This window comes from Orcinus orca, chromosome 19 (assembly GCF_937001465.1).
Source record: "Orcinus orca chromosome 19, mOrcOrc1.1, whole genome shotgun sequence".
Taxonomy (NCBI): Eukaryota; Metazoa; Chordata; class Mammalia; order Artiodactyla; family Delphinidae; genus Orcinus; species Orcinus orca.
The window spans coordinates 40,803,896-40,829,023 of record NC_064577.1 but is presented as its reverse complement, the minus strand read 5'-3'; the positions used below and the strand labels follow the sequence as shown (position 1 = coordinate 40,829,023).

The following is a 25,128-nucleotide window of genomic DNA, read 5'->3' as shown; positions in this document are numbered from 1 at the left end:
ATACATGCTCTGCAGGTGGTATTCTTTCTATTAAACCTGAAACCTAACACCATACTACCTTTCTGAGGAGGGAAATTTCACTGCAGAAGGGCAAACCCCAGCTTACCTGTTCTGACTTGAATGTGAAAGTAACGCTCCACCTGCAGGCCCCTCACCCATCTGCCCTGTGGCCTCTTAGCTTCTATTATCACTAAGCTTTACTCTTTCCCTTAAAATCCTCAGGGGAAAGTAGGCTCAAAGAACAAAAGATAACTGGCATTATTCTGCCCCTTTTGCAGGAGAGATGGAGATTCTATATGGCTTAAGACTTTAGGCCTGGAATCTTAGGAATACAATGGGCCTGAATCATAGGAATATGCCCAGGTAACCTCAAAAAGATTACCATTCTTCAGCTTTTGACAGGAGAATCAAAGAGCAAGCTGATATCATGCCAACAAGTTCCATACCCATCATAGTACTGCCTGCGACGCGGATACAGAACAACCCTGGCCACCAGCTCTGTTCTGGCCCTGAGAGTGACCCTTGATACAGTATCTGCCAGAAGTGGAGGTTCCGTGGCTCACCTGACTTTAGTTGTAAACTGGACACCGGTCTTGATGACTAATGGCCGGTCGGGATGCATAGGCATGCAGGGCTGCCGTTCTACCACGAAGGCACTGGAAGGGAAAGAGAAGGGCAGTGGTTCACACACAACTCAGTGGGCCAGTCCCTGTCCTGTTCCTCGGAAGTCAGCCAATCTCTTGTTCAATGACATTTTGGGAAGGGGGGGTGGAGGGCGGGGGTGATGGGGGAAAGGGACAGGGACTCTAAGTTACCTTTTCATTAAGTTTCTAAACAGCTCTACGATTCTCTCCTCCAGCATTGGCCGGTGCTGTACAATGGGATCCCCTTTGTAGCTAACTTTCTGCTGCAACTCCTCCAGTTTCTTAATTTGTTGGCGGGTCTGAAGTTGAGATTCTGCCAATGAGGTTATCCTGCCAATAAAATAAGTAAGATACCAGTTACCTAAGTGGGTGTACACAGGTGAGTTGGAGAAGGGGAAGGGAATACAACAGGTATAAACACCTCTACGCAGTCCCCTGACATAAGAAAGGGGCATTTTTTTTCATTGTGGGAAGATATGCATAGCATAAAATTGACCATTTCTAAATGTACAGTTCAGCAGCATTAGATTAGAAAAGGGAAACTTATTTTTGCCTTTTTTGGGGGTTTTTTTGTACATGCTGTGTGGCTTGCAGGATCTTAGTTCCCTGACCAGGGACTGAACCTGGTCCCTGGCACTGAAAGTGCTGAGTTCTAACCACTGGACTGCCAGGGAATTCCCTACTTTGCCTTTTTAATTTTTTCTTTTTTTTGTGTGTGTGGTACGCAGGCCTCTCACTGTTGTGGCTTCTCCCATTGCGGAGCACAGGCTCCAGACGCGCAGGCTCAGTGGCCATGGCTCATGGGCCCAGCCGCTCCGCGGCACGTGGGATCTTCCCAGACCGGGGCACGAACCCGTGTCCCCTGCATTGGCAGGCAGACTCTCAACCACTGCGCCACCATGGAAGCCCCCTATTTTGCCTTTTTAAAACAGTGCCTTGCTAAAATTTTACATTTCAAAGAGGAAGGCAGGCATAGAGGAAGAAGTGTCAAAACTTATGCCACTAGGAGGCATTAATCGGGTTACCATTGGAAAGTGACAAACATTAGAACCCAGATATGGAGAACATGAAATAAGGAATTTGGTGCTCACTTTCCTCAGCCTAACTTGTCTTTGTACCCAAATGTGAGGACTGGGGAAGCGCAGGACATCAGACAGCCCAGGAAGATGGGTTTGAGCCAGCTCTGTCCCTCACTATCTGTGCGAACTTGGCCAGGTCCCTTCACTCCCGTGGGCCTTGGTGTCCCCTTGCCTGAGAGAAGGGGGGTTGAACTGCATGATCCCCAGGAGCCCTTTCAACCTCACCTACCGTGGATCAAAGGATGTGATATTATGTTTCAAAATATTGATAACATGCATATAGATAAAGTAGAGAGGGAGACAAAGGCTGATTAAGTCTGTCCCCAGGAATGGAGAATATTAGTGCCTCTCTTTGATGGCCCCCGACTAGTTTAGTAAAGACCCCAAAGAGAGAAGGTGGAAGGCAAGGGGCGGGGGAGGACGGCACCAGGACTTCTGAGCTCACTGACTCCCTTCTGGCATCTACATTCTCCATTCCCAGGACTTAAGCTTTTTGGTTCCCTGATCAGGAAGCATTTAAAACTGCTCTCAGTAAATCAGCAAAGCTCAGGGTTAGTGAGGATATGAACAAACAGGCATCTCATGTAGAGCTGTCCTAAATTTCCAGTTTCATGCTCTGTGTATCTGGGTTCCCTTTCATGTCAAGTTTCTCCCAGTTTAAGCTGGTGCAGCGTATTCATCTCTGGGCCTTGCACATCAAGGGTGCTCCATCAAGATTTTCCGAATGAATGAAAGTAAAAGAGCGGATTATAGAGGAGCATATAAAGAACGATCCTACTAATGTGAAATGTACAGATTTCTATCTTTATATATACAACAGATATCTAGAGTGACAGTCACCAAAATTTTAACTCTAAGTACCTCTGCATGATTTGATCTTTAAAGTCTTTTCTTCTCTTTATTAATATCCTGTATTTGAACTTTTTCCCCTTATAGAAAGCATGTCATTTGAGAGTATTAAAGTAACTAAAATTTAAAATTTAGTCCACGTGTTAAATACAGTTAAACCAAAAGCTTTATTTCAATTAGTCAAATATATTTAAAATATAGCAATATAGGGACTTCCCTGGTGGCTCAGTGGCTAAGAATCCGCCTACCAATGCAGGGTACATGGGTTCGAGTCCTGGTCCGCGAAGATCCCACATGCTGTGGAGCAACTAAGCCCGTGCACCACAACTACTGAGCCTGTGCTCTAAAGCCTGTGAGCCACAACTACTGGAGCCCGCGCATCAGAGCCTGGGCTCCGCAACAAGAGAAGCCACCTCAATGAGAAGCCCAAGCACCGCAACGAAGAGCAGCCCGCGCTCGCTGCAACCAGAGAAAGCCCGCGTGCAGCAACGAAGACCCAATGCAGCCAAAAAGAACCCAAATAAATAATTTATTAAAAAAATAAAATATAGCAATATAAGTACATTTTCATTAAAAAAAATTGTCCAAGTAAAGTAAAAGCTTTAACCCTTAGACTAAGTTTGAGTATGTTAAAGTCCCCACCCCTGAAATGTAGTAGCGACTCTTTAGGCCTGCAGTTCTGACCATAATTTAGCACAGCTTTCTAAAAAGAAAGGAAAAACTTCTCTTTCCTGTTTTACCAGTTTTCTAGCCGATCTAGGCAGATGTTGGGAGGGCCTCCAATGCAAGCAATCTGCTGCCGCCTCTTCCAGTCCGCCAGCTCTTCATCCGTGAGAGTTTTCTGTACGTACTCCATAGCTGACAAAAGCCCTGCCAACTCACTCACAATGCTCTGGTTGGAAACCAAAAACAAAGTCAGAAAACATTTCCTCAGACCGTCTCTCACCACAGTCTTTAGTCAATTCCAGAGAAGGAACTCATTAGAAAACAAGCAAGTTCTTCCCTGAGATGCCCAAGTCCTGCACGTGAGTGAGACAGGGAGGTGGAGGTGTCCACTGCTCTTACTCGCCGCATCTGGTCCAGTGCAGTAAGCATCTGTTCGAGCTGCTGCATCTTCTGCCTGGTCACCGACTGGTTGTTTCCATTCAGGTCTTGCATATCTGAGAAGGAAGGAGAAACTCCTTGAGCTGACGGAATACTCCTATCCTCAGTAACTAGGCTCCCTTAAGCGCCAGCAGCCCCTGAGCACCCACTCCCCTGAGTCTGAACAAGCAAGTCCCGAGACTCAAGTAGCACAAACTCACTTTCTACGGGACATTTTAACGTCTCTAATATTCACTTGCCTCCTTGACTCTTGAGGGTTTTGTAGTTGAAATCAAAGTCATCCTGGAGATTCTCTACCACTTTCATTTTCTGTTCTAGATCCTGTTTAAAACAAACCAAAACAGAAGTAAAAAGGATTTCCCTGGGGAGAGGGAAAAGGAAGTTTCTGAATAGGATTAAAAACCTCACAGAAGATACAGGCAGGACCCACACGCAACTTCCCCAAGGAAAGTCTTCCTGCCCTAGACCTGCTTCACCTGGACACGCTTCCGGACATCCTGCAGGTGTTGCTCCAGCATTTGCTGCTTCTCCGTCACCACGGCGGCTGTGGGATGGTTGGCCTGGCCCCCTTGCTGCCAAAAAAGGGAGCCGATGTACATGTGAATGCTGGAGATACGGGGAGAAAAACAGCTCTGTCTAGTCCCCATTCACCCCCACCACCCTTCCTGCTTGGCCTGAGCTGCTGCTGCCATTGTGAGGGGAAAGGTGGTTATACGGCAGCCGGTGCTCTCCAGGTGCTGTCGGTTTGGTGCCAAGAAAGCTCTCACACTTTTACCTGTATCCTTGGCTTTTTACCTCTAGGTCATACTATAATCCCACTCTACGTATTGCACTAGGAGACTACATGTTGAGCTAAGACACAGCCCCTACCTTCAGAAAACTCATTCTAGGTACGTATATATATTAAAAACTTCACAACAATTTATGACAGCAGATGCTAGATGCCTATTTTAATGCATCGGGCGGGACCTACCGTATAGCACGGGGAACTCTACTCAGTATTCTCTAATAACCTATATGGGAAAGATTCTGCAAAAGAATGGATATATGTATGTGTATAACTGAAGCACTTTGCTGTACACCTGAAACTAACACAACATTGTAAATCAACTATATCCCAATATAAAATAAAACTTAAATTTAAAAATAATAATAAATAAATGCATTGGGCAGGGGGACTTCCCTGGTGGTCCAGTGGTTAAGAATCCATGCTTCCACTGCAGGGGGCAAGGGTTCGATCCCTGGTCGAGGAACTAAAATCCCGCACGCCAGGAGGTGCGGCCAAAAAAAAAAAAAAGCATGGGGGTGTCCAATACATTTCTGTGGGATAATAAAAAAAAACGTTTTGTCCCAGGGTGAAATTCCCTATCAAGAGATATTATCTCAGGGGAGAAGGGAAGGCTGGTGTCTTGAAAAGGTCGAATTGCACATGAAACTTACAAATAAGTTTTGTCAAAGTAATAGGACGTCTTCAGACAAAAAAGACCATGTAAAAGCTGCAAGTGACCAAGACAGTGTGCTACTGGCATAGGATGGAGATATCAGCCAATGGAACTGAATTGAGAGTCCAAGAAAGACATTATATACCCAGTTTCCCAAACTAGAAATTCTGGGTTGTCTTTGATTTCACACTGAGCCACCAAACCTTCCTGGTTCTATATTCCGTCATCTCTCCAACTGATCTCTAGCCCCACGGGCTCAGTTCAAGCCCCGACTGTTGATCCCTTTGCATCTGATCTCGCTCACTTCCAATCTGCTCTCTACACTGCTGCCAGAAGTCTCCAAAATAGATCTAAACATGCCCGCTTTAGAGGGAACCATACTCTCCTTTTCCAGTGGACCCTGTCCAAGCCCACAGGATACAGACTTCCCTTAGAAGTTCTGGGAAGGCGACCTCCACCCTTACTCTCTTCACAGGGGGAGCGACTCATCGGATTAGTGAGGTTGGGAGAAAGACTCTAGCACATGGAGATCTTCGAAGGGCCCAGCACTTAAGCTGGTGCCTCTCTCCTCCCACTCTTGCCTTCCTGGGGCACTCCTGGGGCAGAAGCAAGGGCTTGGTTTCTAGAAGCAGTTCTAGAGGCCTATGTCTCTGTTCAGTGGGCATTAGTGAGTGGCCTTTGAAGTTCCATAAGGATGACTGGGGCAGTGCTGCCCCTGCAAACTCAGTCTGTCACCCCAAGACCTGACCCAGGGGACAGGTATCTAAACAACAAGGACCTACTGTATAGCACAGGGAACACTGCTCAATGTTATGTAACAACCTAAATGGGAAAAGAATTTGAAAAAGAATAGATACATGTACATGTATAAGTGAATCACTTTGCTGTACACCTGAAACATTGTAAATCAACTATACTACAATATAAGTAGATAGATAGATAAATAAAGCCCCCATGGTTACCCAACCAAGTCACGTATTTGGTCTTGTTTACCAACAATACAGCTGATATTTTAATCTGTATTCAACTCCCATGTCTACTTCTAAATTGGTACTGCACTTACAGGGAGAAAATAGACGTGATCAGTCATTACCCACAGAAACCTGCTTCTGATACGTTAGTAAAATCTATTGGTTCCCCACTGCTTCCAGGTATAAACGTCTCAGCCCAGCACAGACAGATGTTTCACACAATCCAACAACTGAAACCTTCCCTCCCTGTGCTTGAGTCACTGCAAACTACCCACCCTTCCCCACACATAACGTGTTTCCACACTGACTCCAGGCCCCCTGTCCACTCAGCCTAGCACAGCTGAACTCACTCACCTTTAAACCCGGTGCAAATGTTTGCTCCCCTGTGAAACCTTATTCAACTTCTCGAAGCAAAAGTACTCACATCCTCCTCTACGTCTTTCTCCCTTGAAGTGTTTGTGCACCTATCACCCAATTAGACTGAGAGCCCTGGGAGACAAGGGATCACACTCACCTGTCTTCCTGTCTCCTCGGGCTTTACCCACGAAAGGCAGGTGGGAATATGCGAGATGATGTAAACAGACAAAACAACAGTGAGGCCTGGGTTGAGGTAGCTCTGTATTACGGGCTGCAAACTTTTTGTCTAAGGGCCAGGTGGTAAGTATTTTTTGGCTTTGTCGGCCATACAGTCTGTATGACTGTATAACTACCCAGCCCTGCCACTGCGGCGTGAAAGCAGCCAGAGACAGTGCATACGTGAATGTGTGCGACTGTGTTCCAAAAACACTTCATTTACAAAAACACGCAGCAGGCGGGATTTGGGCCCTGGGTGTTGATTGCCAGCCCCTGATCAATACGATTGGGACCATTCTTGGGACACTTACTGCTTTTCTAACTCTCATGGCAAAGTTGGTGCCTCTATCCAAATGGGCTTAAATTGATTATTTTTATCTTATGGAACAGGATGCAAACATAAAGGTTCTCCACAACAGCAAACTAGTGATACACAGACAAGTGCCATTTGGCTAACCTCCCTGACGCCCGAGTCTTGAACAGTGAGTATTATCAGTTACCCCCTCATCCACATCCGAGCCTATCAGCTTTCTGCTTAAAATTCTTTAGTTGGTCCCCATTTCCTACAGATGTGGTGAGGAGGAGGATGAGGAGGATGAGGAGGATGAGGAGGATGAGGAGGAGGAGGAGGAGGAGGAGGAGGAGGAGGAGGAGGAGGAGGAGGAGGAGGAGGAGGAGGAGGAGGAGGAGGAGGATGACAGCAGCAACAGAAAACAGTTAACATTTATTTCGTATTTATGTGTCAGGTACTGTTCTATGCATCTTACACACAGGAATTAATTTAATTCTATGAAGTCGGTGCTATTATCATTCCCAGTGGAGGAACACAGAGAGTCAACAGTTTGCCTGAGGTTACACGGCAAGTGGCAGATCTATGGCATTCAAACCCAGGAGGTCTGGGCCCAAGGCCCTTGTGGTAAACCGCTCTTCCAAGGCCAAATTGCCAGGTATGAGTAACTAAGAAGATTGTCATGATGTGGCCCTTGACCACCTTATCTTCCTTTACCGAGTCAGATGCTGAACTTTCTACACTTCTCCCAAGATTACATGCAGTCCTGTTTCTGTCTGAACACGATCTTCTTTCTCCCTACACTGTGGTCTCCTTACCATCTGCCTGATGCCCATACAATAGGCATTGAGTCTCGGCTCAAACAGTACCTCTCCTTTCTGTATGATGCCGTTCCTGACTCTCTCAATTAGACTTAGATGTGCTTTCTTCTTTGTTCCTGCTACATTTTTGTCTTTAAAAAGAAAAAACTGGGGACTTCCCTGGTGGTGCAGGGGTTGGGAATCCGCCTGCCAATGCAGGGGACGCGGGTTCGAGCCCTGGTCCGGGAAGATGCCACATGCCACGGAGCAACTAAGCCCGTGCCAATGAAGACCCAACGCAGTCAAAAATAAATTTAAATAAATATAAATAAATAAAAGAAAAAATTGTACACCCATGTTCATAGCAGCATTCTTCACAATAGCCAAAAGGTGGAAGCCGCCCAAGTGTCCATCAACAGATGAATGAATAAACAAAATGTGACAGAGCCACACAATGAATAGTATTCAGCCTTTGAAAGGAAGGGAATTCTGACACCTGCTACAACATGGATAAACCTTAAGGACTTTATGCTAAGTGAAACAGGCCAGTCACAAAAAGACACACACTGTATGATTCCATTTATATGAGGTACACAGAGTAGTCAAATTCATAGAGACAGGAAGTTAGAATGGTGGTGCCAGGGTCCAGGGGGAATGGGGAGCTACAGTCTAATAGATATAGAATTTTAGTTTTGCAAGATGAAAAAAGTTCTGGAGATTGGTTCACAACAATGTGATGAACTTAACACTACTGAATGGTACACTTAAAAATGGTTAAGATGCAGGAATTCCCTGGCGCACCAGTGGTTAGGATTCCACGCCTCCACTGCAGGGGGCATGGGTTTGATCCCTGGTCGGGGAACTAAGATCCCAACCATAAGCTGCACAGCACAGCTAAAAGAAAAAAAGAAGGGATGGTAAATTTCATGTTATGTGTATTCTACCACATTTTTATTAAAAGAAGGGGGAAAAAAAAGAAAAAAAATTCCCTGATTATACGATATTAAAGAAAACACCTCAGGGAAATTAAATAAGTCTCCTGTAACCAACAACATTAATGCTTCGGTATATATCCTTCTAGACATTTTATCATACATTTCAATAATATATGCATATCATACACATTTGTCTTTCCTGTTATGAAAATCTTTGCTTCCATTACATTGTCATGTAATGGAAGGTTATTGTTGCTATTGTATAAGAGAACTACTGATTCTTAAAACATTTATCTTGAACACAACCGCTTTTCTGAACCCTTGTTAGTTCCAATAATTGTGTTTTGTTTTTTTAAAAGTTTGTCTTTTGCTTTCCAACATTAACACTCCCTTTTTCTGTCTTATTACAATGGCTGGATCTGTCAGAAAAATATCAATGGCAGGAGGTACCCTCAATCTTGTAACTGTTTTTAATGAGATTAGTGCTTCACCACTGTACATCATGTTCCCTTTGGTTTCTGACAAATATTCTTTTTTTTGTTAAGAAAGTTCCTTTTTTTTTTTTTTTTTTGCGGTACGCGGGTCTCTCACTGTTGTGGCCTCTCCCGTCGCAGAGCACAGGCTCCGGACGTGCAGGCCGAGCGGCCATGGCTCACGGGCCCAGCCGCTCCGCGGCATGTGGGATCTTCCCGGACCGGGGCACGAACCCGCGTCCCCTGCATCGGCAGGCGGACTCCCAACCACTGCGCCACCAGGGAAGCCCGAAAGTTCCTTATTTTTAAAATCTAGAATGGACACTAAATTTTGTCATCTAACAAAAATACAATTTTTCTTCTTAACTTACTAATTTAATGAATTACATTAATAGAATCCCTAATGTTAAGCCACCCTTGCATTCCTAGAATATAAACCATGCTTTGTATACTAAGCAGGATGCAAAAATCCTAACCTTTTCTTTACTTACACTGTCTTTTTAGGTCTTGATATTAGCATTATTCTAGCCTCATAAAATAAGCTGGAAACATCTCGTTTTTTCCCCTACACTTTGGAAGAGTTTAAATGATACTGGAACAATTTGTACCACAAAAGTTTGTTAAAACTTTTAAACCATCTGGCCTATTGGCTTTTTTGGTGGGATGGGGAGTGTAATTTTTTCAAGTCTTTTTCAATATATTTTTATGGTTATTGATCTAATTAAGTTTTTTCATCTTTTTTAGTATATTTTAATAATTTGTATTTTATTGCATTATAAAGTTGTTTGACTTTCTGTTTCTCCCAGACCACAACCTCCTCTAAAGCAGGGGGCCATAACAACCAGCACACAGTAGGATATGCATACACATATACACATAATAAATTAGACGATCTAGATAGATAGAGATGACTATCATATATCAATATGTGTTCCCCCAATGGGTCTGTTCGCATCACATAATCCCTATTCCCTAAACTAATTGTATCTCTAGCTCTAGTGAGATTATTCTCAAACTTAACCACAAAGAGAAATGCATATGAACCTGAATGATTCAATTCCAAACCATCCCCCCAGGTGGCTCCCAAGAATAATACATTGTCATATCCTTCTGGTGCAAATGTGAACTGTTCCAGCCTTTGGGGAAAGCAATCCAGAACTATCTATAAAAAATTTATATATATTTTATACACACACACGCACACACCCCTTGACCTAACAAGTCCATGCCTGGAAATCCATAGTAGAGAAATCAAAGCATGAATATATAAAGATATATAGGGAGGCATTGCACTAGTGTTTACAGTGGAGGAAAAAAAAAACCCAGAAAGAAGTGACTGTCTATCGAAGGGGTAATAACTGAATAAATTATAGCAGATCTATACCACAGAATATTATGCAGCAAATAAGGTGAGTTAGCTTTATACTACTTGACTTAGAAGCATTTACATGACATAATTAAATGAAAAAAGCAAGATGCAGAAAAGTAAACCAATTTAAATATAATGTGTGTGTGTGTATTTTCTATAGTTTATGGGAGCCTGGAGAAAGGTATGAAAGGATATATATCAGACTATTAATGTTGGATTCCTGGGAAGAGACAATGAAGAGAGGAGTGAGTAATCATTAGAGAAATGCAAAACAAAACTACAATGAGGTATCACCTCACACCAGTCAGAATGGCCATCACCAAAAAAATTTGCAAACAATAAATGCTGGAGAGGGTGTGGAGAAAAGGGAACCCTCTTGCACTGTTGGTGGGAATGTAAATTGATACAGCCACTGTGGAGAACAGTATGGAGGTTCCTTAAAAAACTAAAATCAGAACTACCATATGACCCAGCAATCCCACTACTGGGCATATACCCTGAGAAAACCATGATTCAAAAAGAGTCATGTACCACAATGTTCACTGCAGCACTATTTACAATAGCCAGGACATGGAAGCAACCTAAGTGTCCCTCGACAGACGAATGGATAAAGAAGATGTGGCACATATACACGATGGAATATTACTCAGCCATAAAAAGAAACGAAATTGAGTTATTTGTAGTGAGATGGATGGACCTAGAGTCTGTCATACAGAGTGAAGTAAGTCAGAAAGAGAAAAACAAATACCGTATGCTAACACATATATATGGAATCTAAAAAAAAAAAAAAAAAGGCTCTGAAGAACCTAGGGTCAGGACAGGAATAAAGACGCAGACATAGAGAATGGACTTGAGGACACAGGGAGGGGGAAGGGTAAGCTGGGAAGAAGTGAGAGAGTGGCATGGACATGTATACACTACCAAATATAAAAGAGACAGCTAGTGGGAAGCAGCCACATGGCACAGGGAGATCAGCTTGGTGCTTTGTGACCACCTAGAGGGGTGGGATAGGGAGGGTGGGAGGGAGACGCAAGAGGGAGGGGATATGGGGATATATGTATACGTATAGCTGATTCACTCGTTATGCAGCAGAAACTAACACAACATTGTAAAGCAATTATATTCCAATAAAGATGTTAAAAAAAAAAAAAGAGGAATGAGGGACATTTCAGGTCTTTGTTTTTTAACTTTCTTTCTTGTAATTTTCTATAATGTTTTAAAGTTTTTCTTAAAAAGTAGAATGCATTTTACATGCAGGAAAAAAATGTTATTTTCATTGTATAAAACAAAACCCAGGGACTTCCCTGGTGGTCCAGTGGTTAAAACTCTGTGCTTCCAACGCAAGGGGCGCAGGTTCGATCCCTGGTCAGGGAACTAAGATCCCACATGCCACATGTGGCATGGCCAAAATAACCAAAAAAACCCCAAACAACAACAAAAACCAAAGAACCCCAAAACCCCGAACACCCACTTCTCCCCATAGGTCAGTGCACATCCTAAAGACCCTGGAAGAGCAAGCACATCACACAAAGGAAGCACATTTCAACAGCACTTTGTTTCTTCCCAGGCCTCACCTGGGCTGCAGTGGCTGCAGTTTGGAGGAGGCGGGACTCTTCCCACAGGCACCGGGCCACAATTCGGGCAATCTCCATTGGCTTCTCAAGGTATCTGCTCTGTATGTAGGAGAGAAAGAGAATGAAAAGTGGCAGTAGACTGAGGAGATGTGGACTGAACTTTGCTAACTTCCTCATAAATTAGGGAAAGTGTGACATTTACTACATGAAACAACACAGCAAAGGCCTCAGAGCCTGGCTGCAAATAGTGGGAGATGAAGGGAAGAAGAGAGGAAGAAAGGCAGTAATGAGGGGCTGTACTTCACTGAGAGAAGGCTTGGTCGTCTGTCTTTGGACAGTGTGTTATCCCAGTCTTACAGGGAGGCAACTGACTTTGTCAAGGAGTATCCATTTATGGTCAAACCTTTAACACTGAAAAGTAAGAGTCATCTTCCTAGTCATCTGCCCTCATCACAATCATGTTATTAACATACTAACATAACACGATTAACATAGCAATCACATTATTATTTCAGTGAACCAAAGAAGTGAATTTCAGGCAACGATACTCAGAGGGCTAGTTACTTCTCCTTGGATTTAAAGTACAAGATATGTTCTCATTATTTAGCCAAATGAGAAAAGAAACTTTCAGGAAAGAAAGATAAAGCCCTCCTCTGCGGGTTCAGTTTCTCATCACACCTGAAGGAACTGCTTGATTCTTCGCAGGTTGTGCTGGTAGAGAACATTGGACTCTTGCAGGAAGCGGCTATACTGCTGGTCAATTTCACCCAAGAGATTATGAAACACCAAAGTTGCATGTGATTCTTTGCTGGCCGCATATGCCCTAGGAAAAGGAAGAGGATAAAGAATGACGCTTCTGAAACCTACACACGCACACATACGTACACACGCATGCACGCAGAAATCACCATCGAGGAGGAAAAAACCCAAGGCAAACCTGATGCTACAACCCACTCATCACTTTAGATGCATCCTGCTCAGCAACCATAAACGTCATCCATTTAAAAATCATCAACAATTATTCCAGATACTATTAGCCACTGTCATAGTTCTATATTTATCAAATACTTGAGTGAACAGGTATGTTGTTTTGCTTTAAATTCTCAGTCAACTCTGTGGTCAGACTTTTAGTAGCAAATAAGCCATCCCAAGCTAGGGTGGCCTGCTTCTGACATCTCTGTATCACCTCTCTGGCCCCTTACCAAATTCTGGAAAAACTAGGTCAGGGGCCTGAATTAAACCAAAATTAACAGGTGGATCTGAATACATTCAAGTGAAGGAGGGACTTCCCTGGTGGCCCAGTGGGTAAGATTCCATGCTCCCAAGGCAGGGGGCCCGGGTTCAATCCCTGGTCAGGGAATAGATCCCTCATGCTGCAATTAAAGATCCCGTGTGCCTCAACTAAGACCTGGAGCAGCCAAAATAAATAAATAATAAAATAAATAAATATTAAAAAAAAAAAGGGAAGGAAATAGTTGTTGAGATTCTGTACCATTATCTCCTCTATGAACGAGTCTATTTCTCTGACTCTGTGTTTCTTTCCCTTAATGAAAGGGGAATCAGAAGTACGAACCCAAACTTTTACCCACGACAGAATTCTCATTCAGATAAAAAAAATTCACTTCACTGTGCGGCAGAAACTAACACAACACTGTAAAGCAATTATACTCCAATTCAAAAAATATATATCTATATATATCTATAGCATGTCCCTGAAGTGTCAGAACACACAGAGCATCTCATCAAGCAAATGAGATTAAAGTCAGGCTTCAAAACATCTACCACCAAGCAGGCTGCTTCAATGTGCCAGAAGACAGCTGCCCAGATGCCCTTCTAATGTAGAAAATGTTTTTACAAGACTAAAATGACCTCTCTATCTTCTGTTCTCTTTTATCCCATCACCTGTACCCATAAGCTTTTCAACGAAATAGTTAGCAAAGAGTTAAGTTAGAGCAGATCATGTCTCTTGTCTCAAACTAAAACCTAACAATTTGGGGAGCTTCTCAGGAAGGACTTACCAATCTTGACTCTCGATCCAAGGGGCTAGAAACTGCCGTAGCTCCATCGGGAAGCTGTCACTGTACAGCTGATGAAGCTGCTCCAGGTACCGTGTGTCCAGCTGCTGTAGCTGATTCCATTGGGCCATTCTGCTGGAATCGGGGGTCACACTGCAAACCAAAGGTGTATATGGTCACTACAAGCCCCAGTAAGGGGAAACAATCTATCCAACACAGGCATCGGGTCTGTGATTAGGGATAGAAGGTGCTTTGGAAAGGATCTTCCATGTTTCTCCCAGTTCAGAACAATATATATACATTCAAATCTCTACCTCTGGAACCGTCGCAGCTCCTTTCTCCTAAACCAGGATGACAATGTGGGCATGATGTCATGTTCTAGAACCCATTATCTCTCAGAGGTATGTGAAGCTGAGAAATTACTTAACTTCCAGATTTCCATTTCCTCCTCTATCAGAGACCATAATTCCCACCCCTCAGGGTTACCGAGATAATATTTCTTGAGCACCCAGCTCAGTGTCTAGCACACAACAGATGCTCAACAGATGTGAGCTCCTTTCTTTCCACTCTACACTCCTTTTAGGTGGACTGGGAGGTAGAAACACAGTAAACCTAAGTTTGATCTTTAAGAACAAAATGTGGGATATGGGTGTTCAGGGAGGGCAGAGAGCTAATTCCAAGACTACAGGTTTAAACACATAAGCAAGGACCTGCCTGGGATTCTCCCACTCAAAAAAAAGAGTAATTTTGTTTCTAAAATGTCTCAGTCTGGGATGAGAAAGAAGAGAAGCTAAAAACCAGGCATTCAGGTTGTCCCCAGGTTCATGAACACCCCAGGGAAATGCTCAAGGAGAAGCCAAGCCAGCTAACCACCTTGAGTCCTCTTTCTGAATAGCTTGGGGTCATGGAAATAGCAATACAGACCAAGTAGTCTTAAGAAGCTGTAAAAAATAACTATGAGTAGGAGCCAAAGACTAAAGTATATATGGATCAAAGTATATTGAGGGCTTCCCTGGTGGCGCAGTGGTTGAGAGTCCGCCTGCCGATGCAGGGGACGCGGGTTCGTGCCCCAGTCCGGGAAGATCCCACATGCCACGGAGCGGCTGGGCCTGTGAGCCATGGCCGCTGAGCCTGCGGGTCCAGAGCCTGTGCTCCGCGATGGGAGAGGCCACAGCAGTGAGAGGCCCGTGTACCGCAAAAAAAAAAAAAAAAGTATATTGAGATGGTTCTCTGGGACAGTGAGAACATTTACTGAAAGGTAGACTACATACAAATACGTACACTTTACTAGAGTGCTTGATTTATTTCTTGGAGAAGGCATGAATAAGCACCTAATTACTGGTCCTTTCATAAAAAGGACTGGGCAAACTGGTGACAAAACCGACAGGTCTTGTGTTCTCAGAGCAGCAAGTTAAATGATCACCAAGCTGTTCAGAATCTGGGGTCCTTACAGAATTCAAGAGGGCTGTGCTGCTGTTCTCCTTCTCTTTCTTGCGGGGACAGAAACAGCATACCCCCTTGCTACTGCAAAGATGGCATCAACTGATCAAGCTTTCAAGCACATATTCAGGAAAGCAGGGTCAGTCCCCTCACGGCAGTCTTTAATTGAACAATTAAAAATCTAAGGCAGGGACCTCCCTGGTGGCGCAGTTGTTAATCTGCCTGCCAATGCAGGGGACACGGGTTCAAGCCCTGGTCTGGGAAGATCCCACATGCCACGGAGCAACTAGGGCCTGTGCGCCACAACTACTGAGCCTGCGCTCTAGAGCCCGAGAGCCACACTACTGAGTCTACCTGCCACAACTACTGAAGCCCGTGTGCCTAGAGCCCGTGCTCCGCAACAAGAGAAGCCACTGCAGCGAGAAGCCCGCTCACCACAACGAATAGTAGCCCCTGCTCGCCGCAGCTAGAGAAAGCCCACGCGCAGCAACGAAGACCCGATACAGCCAAAAATCAATCAATTAATTAATTAAAAAAAACAACTAAGGCAGCACCATCCAATAGAAATCTAATACAAACCACATATGTAATCTTAAATTTTCTAGGTGCCATATTTAAAAAATAAAAAGAGGTAAAATTAACTTTAATAATACATTTTCTTTAACCTAATATAACCGAAATGTTATCATCTTAACATGCGATCATACAAAAACTATTAATGAGATACTTTACATTCTTCTTTTTGTACTAAGTTTTCTAAACCAGTGTATGCTTTACACTTATGCCACAGATCTAAAGTATTTCCCTCCTCAAGTACCAAGGGCTTAAGTTCCACTGGTGAAAAAGTTCAGTAAAGCAAAGAGATGAGAATGTCAGGATGAGGTATTTGCCCCAGTCGGGCCAATATGTTTCCATAAATAAACTAAATCTTCCAACAACATTAGAGGGGAATAAGTTAAGTTTCCTAGGTGCTTGGGATTTTTTTTAACAATGTCTTAGGCACCTCCCGAGCATTTTCAGCTACCACTCCTTTGCAGTCGCACCCCCAGCCCCCCATCTCCACCCCCAAGATTAACCTGCCACAGGACCGATGCGATGCTACCTGGGCAGTGGTACATGTATGCTAAACACTGGCTAATGAAAGCAGTAACTGAAGCGCACGCTACACGCTGAAGCATTGTAACCATGTCGAATTTTACTCTCAACAGGAAATCAAAGGCCTACAACCACTGTGGAGAACAGTATGGAGGTCCCTTAAAAAACTAAAAATAGAACTACCATATGACCCAGCAATCCCACTCCTGGGCATAGACCTGGAGAAAACCATACTCGAAAAGATACATGCACCCCAGTGTGCACTGCAGCACTGTTTACTATAGCCAAGACATGGAAGCAATCTAAATGTCCATCGACAGAGGAATGGATAAAGAAGATGTGGTATATATATACAATGGAATTACACAGCCATAAAAAAGAATGAAACAATGTCATTTGCAGCAACATGGAGGGACCTAGAGATTATCATACTAAGTGAAGTCAGACAGAGAAAGACAAATATATGATATCACTCATATGTGTAATCTAATTTTTAAAAATGATACAAATGAACTTATTTACAAAATAGAAACACACACACAGACTTTGAAAACAAACTTATGGTTACCAAAAGGGAAACGTGGAGGGGAGGGATAAATTAGGAATTTGGGATTAACATACACGCACTACTATATATAAAATAGATAACCAACAAGGACCTACTGTATAGCACAGGGAACTCTACTCAGTATTCTATAATAACCTATATGGGTAAAGAATCTGAAAAAGAATAAATATATGTATAACTGAATCACTTTGCTATACACCTGAAACTAACACAACATTGTAAGTCAACTCTACTCCAATAAAATAAATTTTAAAAAAATCAAAGGCCATTAGAACTCTCTTACAATATTCACATTTGGGCCAAGTTAAAAATCTGCCTCAGCCACAAAAAGGAATGAAATTGGGTCATTTGTACAGACGTGGATGGACCTAGAGACTGTCATACTGAGTGAAGTAAGTCAGAAAGAGAAAAACAAATCTATATTAACGCATATTTGTGGAATCTAGAAAAATGGTACAGACGAACCAGTTTGCAAGGCAGAAGTAGAGACAAAGATGTAGAGAACAAACGTATGGACACCAAGGGGGGAAAGGGCGGGTGGGATGAATTGGGAGATTAGGATTAACATATAAACACTAACATGTATAAAACAGGTAACTAATGAGAACCTGCTGTGTAGCCCAGGGAACTCTACTTCACTTTGCTGTACAGTAGAAACTAACACAACATTGTAAAACCACCATACCCCAATTAAAAAAAAAAAAACCTGCCTCCTAGGCTAAAAGCATCATGATCTGTCTTGTGTTTCTCAGGACTTGATCTGCACAGACATCTGCGTAATATGCCAATTTATGTAGATTCCACTGCATGTGAATGTAGGAAACTCCAGACCCACATAATTCAATACAGTAGTCAGTAGCCGTATGTGGTTACTGAGCACTTGAAATGTGGCTGGTCTCAAACTGAAATACACTAGATTTTGAAGACTTAGTACAAAAAAAGAGTAAAATACCTCGCTAATATTGAAATGTTAATATTCTAGATATATTGGATTAAATTTTATATATATATTTTTTACTTATATGTGTATACATACATATGATATATATATAAATATATATATATCATATATATATATATTTTTGGCCACGTCACACAGCTTGCAGGATCTTAGTTCCCTGACCAGGGATTGAACCTGGGCCCCGGCAGTGAAAGCGCCCAGTCCTAACCACTGGACCTCCAGGGAATTCCCCAAATAAAATATATTATTAAGATGAATTTCACCCATCTCTTTTTACTTCTTTTAATGTGGCTATTAGGAACTTTACATATGTGACTTGCATTCTATTTTTATTGGACACTACTGCTCTAGATTATGTAACCCAAAAGCCATGTTCTAATAAAGGATTTAAAGAAATAGACACCTACTTTTCATAATAAACTCCCGTGTTATAAATCAATTAAAAAATAGACTAATAAAAAAATAGACTAATTATTTAATTGCTGATCTTGGATACAAATGTAGAGCCATCACAGTCTGCTCCCTGAAGTTCCAAATTAAAACTATAAAGCAGCATCACACTATACCTGTTCAATCATGGATTAACAATGTAGTCATGCATGAATATTTGCATTTTCAAACTCATATACCATTAAAAAATTATAAGTTTTTGAAAACTTGCCAATTCGTTTCTAGTCCATTACTCAAGAGGGTTTTTGTTGTTTGGGTTTTAGTTAGTTTTAGTAAGTAGTATAATAATCGGGCTATTTCTTAAACCAGAAACCAGCTAACAGTATTTTCCATAAAACTAAGGGACCAAAAATGACTGATGTTATGTTCTACTTCTCAGTCTAATCACTGTAGGTAATACTTAATAGCTATTCTATATTAAAAAAAGAATCATTCTAAATTAAAGCCAAAGGGCAGGTAGTATTTTCAAGGAGAACATGGGCAAACAGTCAGTGATTTCCTTACCAGCTGCTTAGCTACAAACCATATTTAACTAACAGGAACCACAGGGCAATCAGACCAATTGCTCTTCATAAGAACTCTAGATCCTCAAGAGATCAAAAGCCAAATTGTCTAGGAAGATCATTGCCCACTGGCTTTGTGGTAATTGTCTTACTGGAAAAAAACTTTTTTTAACAATCTCAATTCTGGTTTTTCAAATTACAAGTTAATCTGAAGGACTCTGCTAAATTCTAACTGAAGTATTTCTTATCTATAGAATAATTCTAAGCCTGACCTAATAACCACTTTCACTGAACTCCAGAACACAGAGAGCGATTTGCACAACAACGTGAGTGCCCAGCACCATTCTGGGTGCAGAGGAGACAAGTCAATTCATTCCATACAGTGGCTGGCTTAGGGCAATACATTCTCTTAATTCTCTCCAGGCGTTTACTCTGTTTAAGGTTCACAGATAGTAAAGGAAAGGTGAGTGTGATCCTGTTTTCTACAATCGAAAAGAAAAGAACAATAAAAATGAAACAGCAAGTCACCAAAGACTTTCTGGACTTTTCAAAACAGGAATTTCTCAACCTCTTGGGGATAACTTACTAAAAAGAAGTCATAAGGCAAATGACTACTGTCTAACGGGGAACTTATTACACAAAAAAGGTCTGTCCAAGTCACAGTTCTCATTTATACACTTCAATCTAAAGAAACCAAGGGATGTGTTGAGAACCACAAGTCAAGACGACTTACAAAAGGCTTCATTACATCATTCCATAAAACATCTTTTTAAATTAACGCCTGCTCTTCGCATGCAGGCACCAGTGGATTTACGACAGGGGTGAGTGAGTCAGGGGTGAAAGTGAGAGGGACGAAAACCAGGTGTATACAATAATCCAGGACAGAAAGCAATCTAAAGATAATTTCTGTTCATCCTCGCAATGAGTCCCAAGATTTTTCTTCGGGTGTTAGCCATACTCTATATTAGAAATACCTGCATTTAAAATAGAACATATTTATTCATACTTGTATATTATCTGTTGCCTACACTAAGCTCCTCTTTGCTGTCAGGAAAGGTCCAGTGACTAAGGCAACCAAAGTATAAAATAACATAGAAATGGTACTAATTTCTACTGAAACCAGTCCTTTTAAGAAGACGTTTTTGGGACTTCCCTGGTGGTGCAGTGGTTAAGAATCCGCCTACCAATGCATGGGACACGGGTTTGAGCCCTGGTCCAGGAAGATCCCACATGCTGTGGAGCAACTAAGCCCGTGCACCACAACTACTGAGCCCGTGTGCCACAACTACTGAAGCCTGCGCGCCTAGAGCCCGTGCGCTGTAACAAGAGAAGCCACCACGATGAGAAGCCTGCACACTGCAACAAAGAGTAGTCCCCGCTTGCTGCAACTAGAGAAAGCCCGCAAGCTGCAACGAAGAACCAATGTAGCCAAAAATAAAGTAAAATAAATTTAATTAATTTAAAAAAAAAAATCTGCGCTTCCACTGCAGGGGGCACGGGTTCGATCCCTGGTCGGGGAACTAAGATCCCACATGCCTCATAGTGTGGCCTAAGGAAAAAAAAAACAGTAATAATGTTCACTGTGGAAGATTTGGAGAAATACAAAAACAAAAGATAAAATCACCCATATTGTATCATCACACTATCTAGAACTACAATTGACATGTTGGACATGTTGATATAATTCCTCTTAATCTATCTCAGGGTACGTATATATTTTTTTTATTTCCTTCTGGAAGTTAGGATCATAGGATTTTTTACAGCTTTCTATTCTCTTTTAACTCTTATTTTATAGTAAACATGTTCTATACAACGGGATTTCTGTTTAAAGCCCAGAGAACAACTGTTTGGTTTCTATTAGTGTTTTCAATATAATCCTGAAAATTCCATTAAGGGTCACAGAATTTATTTATAATTATAAGCTCCAATTTTTTTGTTCTTGCCATACCACATTCCAAAAATAATATGAGGTAGCTGCAAACTCCTTAAAGTAAATTAGGGAGGAGAAAAAAATGAGGAAACACTAAGAGGCAATTAATACTAGACAAAGACACTCAACCTTCATAACATTTTCACTGTTGGATTAAAGGTGTAACGAATGACAGGGAGTCCACATTTAAATATTATAGCTTAACTATTTCACCACTGATAATTACCCTAGACATTAAGACTTTGGAATTTCAAATTTAAAAAGATAATTCGGAAAAAAAAAAGATAATTTGAAATAAGTACACTTGTATACTAAATATGTAATTTCCTTGCTTACAAATCCAAATAGTTCCTTTCTAAAGTTTAAGACTAGATGTTTGCCTTTAATAAAAAGTCTTTGCAGAGATCTAGTTTTGATTTCCTAAAAAGACAAAATATTAACACTTGAGTGCCCAATCTGAACTAACCTCATTGTAATATTCAAATATATTCAATTACAAATAATAGGATTTGCTTTAAAGTCAGAAACAAACACTTCTTTGCAAAAAATGGACATTGAGATATAAGAGAACTTGAATTATAGTTCCCTACTAAGGTGGCAAAATTGAAAAAAGAAAGAAGTACTGGGCTTCCCTGGTGGCGCAGTGGTTGAGAATCTGTCTGCTAATGCAGGGGACACAGTTTCAAGCCCTGGTCTGGGAAGATCCCACATGCCGCGGAGCAACTAGGCCCGTGTGCCACAACTACTGAGCCTGCGCCGCGTCTGGAGCCTGTGCTCCGCAACAAGAGAGGCCGCGATAGTGAGAGGCCCGCGCACCGCGATGAAGAGTGGCCCCCGCTTGCCACAACTAGAGAAAGCCCTCGCACAGAAACGAAGACCCAACACAGCCAAAAGTAAATAAATAAATAAATAAAATTAAAAAGTGGCTGTACCATTTAAAAAAAAAAAAAGAAAGAAGTACTAAATTACTGGGGAGCAGAGCTCGGAGAAGCGAAAGAACAGTTTTAATGATACTCTGGAGCACATTCAACCCCCCAAATTCTACTATCCCTCATTCTTCTTATCTCACTTTAATTCTTGGAAAAGTTCAAGAATCTTGTGCTGAGCACATGATTTTTTCCATTCCAAATCCTGACCTGTGTAAAGTCTTATCACTAGCACTACTTTTGTATAGTTATCTAATTTAAATCCAGAAACACAGAGAATAAAATGTATCAGGTTTACAGTTAAGTGTAAGAGGTGGAGACTACCAGGAATGCTAACAGCAAAAAGGAAGGAAAACCTAGTGCCTTGATCCATGAAGGATAATCAGGATGTTAAAAACAAAACCAAAAGCACCACCCAAAATATAGTGCTCACGCAGCTACCTCTGAGAAAAAGATTCTGAAAACTATGAATTGTCAAGGCCTCTTATTTCAAATCTAATAGTGTTATGGAATTAACAAACAAAAACAAAAACGGACATATTCTCCAAACTTCATTTGGGATAGGCAGCATATTTGATCACAAATATTTCAGATTAAAAGAACAAGAGCATAACAAACATAATTCCCTCTAAACTGAAAGTAACACAACTAGATGCGCTTTGTCAATTACTGAGTGTGAAGTTCATGGTTAAAGTTGCCTGAGAACAGGTCTGAGCTCCAGATAAAGACCACAAAACAAACCAAATTTGAGCATCACGTGGCCCCCCACTTTGTCACACGTCCCCTCCGCCAACCAGACACGCTCCTCTGAAGCGGTGTGGTGTAAAGCCAAGTACCAAGAGACTTGACCTTGGATGGGCCTGGGCGCAAGCCCTCCCTACCATTTATCAGCTGTTTGTTTGGGAGATATTACTTGACTACATAACAGGCTTCTCTAGTAAAATGGGGAAGTAACCCTATTTTGAAGGATTGTTATATCGGTTTAAAAAAAAATAACAGATGTACAGCATCCTTCCTATATGTGCTGGGTACACCTCATTGCCGTATTGTTCCTTCCCCTCACGGCATCCCTTTCATCAGCATTTCTTATACTAAATCCATTTCCTCAATGCCCTGGGAAACACAGATTAATTAATTGGATTAGTCCTGTTAAATGATAAAGTCAGCTTTCCCTGCTTACATGCATTTTAATGGGTCTTTGTAACATCCTGAGGGAGGAGTTAGTAATGCTGTGATCTGGTGTGAGTGAAGGGGAGAGGGTTGGGTTGGTGCCCTGATCAAATATCTCCACCCATAGTTCACCTAAGGATAGCTCCAGGTCCTAAAAAGACTAAAGGTGAAAACACCAAGTGATATGCAAATGAATGAAAAAGATGAAAAATAAGAATCTTGGTTTAAGAGCAGTCCAAAGAACTAATGGTTATTGCTAATATTTATATAGCACTTACTATGTGCGAGGCACTTTTAAGTACTTGACATATTTATTTATTCATTTCATCTTCACGACAACCCTATGAGATAGACACTATTTTTATACCCATTTTACAGAGGAGGAAAATGAGGCACAGAATTTTAAGTGATTCACCCAAGATCAGACAGGTAGTAAAGGCATGAAGCTGGACTCCTAACCCAAATAAGTCCGTTTTCAGAATTCCTGAACTTAATGCTACGGTGGAAGTTTTCATTGATTTTTAGTAACGCATGAGTCAACCATAATACCAAGCCAGTGTGATCTAATGATATTTTAACAGACATATATAGCATTTGAATGAAGGGATCTATTAGTCCAGCTGTAACTGACCCACACCTAGTGATATTCTAATTGTATCACAATTTAAATGGTGCATTAATAAAACAAACACATTCAGGGAGGGGCAATCAGGGTGTGAGGAGTCCAAGAACTTGAACGTTTTGCCCAGGAAGAAGACTTGGGGAGCAGGAAGTGAGGTTAGGAGAGAAAAATATAAATTACGAAGAGTGGCTTTTCAAATACTTGGAGATCTGAAAGGGTAAATTACTCCAGAATCAGGATCTGTTTTCCCACAACATCTACTCCTGGATTCTGCCCTCTGTATGAAGAGGTTCCCCACCCTGGCTGCAGATCAGAATTACAAGGGCAGATTTTTTTTTTTTTTTTTTTTTTTTTTTGCAGTACGCGGGCCTCTCACTGTTGTGGCCTCTCCCGTTGTGGAGCACAGGCTCCGGACGCACAGGCTCAGCGGCCATGGCTCACGGGCCCAGGCGCTCCACGGCATGTGGGATCTTCCCGGACCGGGGCACGAACCCGTGTCCCCTGCATCGGCAGGCGGACTCTCAATCACTGCGCCACCAGGGAAGCCCAAGGGCAGATATTTTTTAAAAAGTAAAATAGAGATGCCCGGGAACCAAACCAGATGCCAAATGGGAATATTGCTGAGGGTGGGAACCAGGTTTCAATACTTAAAAGCTCCTCAGACAATGCTAAGGTGTGGCCAGACTGAGAACCTTGGAACAAGAGCAGAATCAGGTCTCACCCAGGATGCACATCACAATCACCTGAGGGGCTCTGAGATGCTGGAGGCTGGTCCTTACTCTACATGTACTGAATAATCATCCCCAAGGATGGGGTCCAGGCAGTTGTAATGAAGCAGAGCCCTGTGGAGACTGCATCAGGGAACTATGGCATGAGATGAGGCTGGAGAAGGCTCTGGTGTAAGCCATAAAAAGAAACAGGAACTCTCGCCCAAGGGTAATGGGGAGATCTGTAGAGTTTTAAGCAGACAAGTGACAAGTCTGTAAGCAGATAGCTTGGGGGTCCCTGCAGAAAGTGAACCAGGAATGGCTTTCTCAACATAAGAGAAGCCATTTTGGCCTAAGCCATTTTGTGATCTACGCCTGGCTGCAATGCTTGCCCTTGAACAGGTCTCAGTGATTAATGATCTTAAGAGAACACAGGAGTGCACAACAAAGAAAAGGTAGTCAAAGAACAGCGAAGTAACAAAGAAGAGTCCTAGTTCCTCCTCAAGAGATATACATGACAATATATCTTTGAGTTCTGCAGGAACTAAGGCCCCCATCCAGGTGAAGGATAGAACAATGATGTTGACCCTCCTGACTTCAATCAACTAAAGCTTGGACTCTGTAGACCTTTGCCCTAAT

General features: G+C 42.1%; 1 protein-coding gene across 5 annotated transcripts in view; it reads right to left on the bottom strand.

Annotated features, from left to right (window-relative positions):
* STAT3 (signal transducer and activator of transcription 3) overlaps window positions 1-25,128 on the bottom strand; it is a 64,485-nt gene that overhangs the window by 15,595 nt on the left and 23,762 nt on the right. For 4 of the 5 annotated variants that reach the window (XM_004282815.2, XM_004282817.4, XM_012537786.3 and 1 more), the window contains exons 2-10: window positions 14,121-14,270; window positions 12,781-12,925; window positions 12,103-12,201; window positions 4,153-4,248; window positions 3,916-3,997; window positions 3,638-3,732; window positions 3,313-3,464; window positions 816-974; window positions 564-656 (exon numbers count right to left, since the gene is read on the bottom strand). In XM_004282815.2, the coding sequence (XP_004282863.1) occupies window positions 564-656; window positions 816-974; window positions 3,313-3,464; window positions 3,638-3,732; window positions 3,916-3,997; window positions 4,153-4,248; window positions 12,103-12,201; window positions 12,781-12,925; window positions 14,121-14,248 (1,049 nt within the window). In that variant the 5' untranslated portion in view covers window positions 14,249-14,270. Of the gene's footprint in view, window positions 1-563; window positions 657-815; window positions 975-3,312; window positions 3,465-3,637; window positions 3,733-3,915; window positions 3,998-4,152; window positions 4,249-12,102; window positions 12,202-12,780; window positions 12,926-14,120; window positions 14,271-25,128 lie in introns of those variants that run through there. The other variant, XM_049702492.1, reaches the window with a different exon arrangement.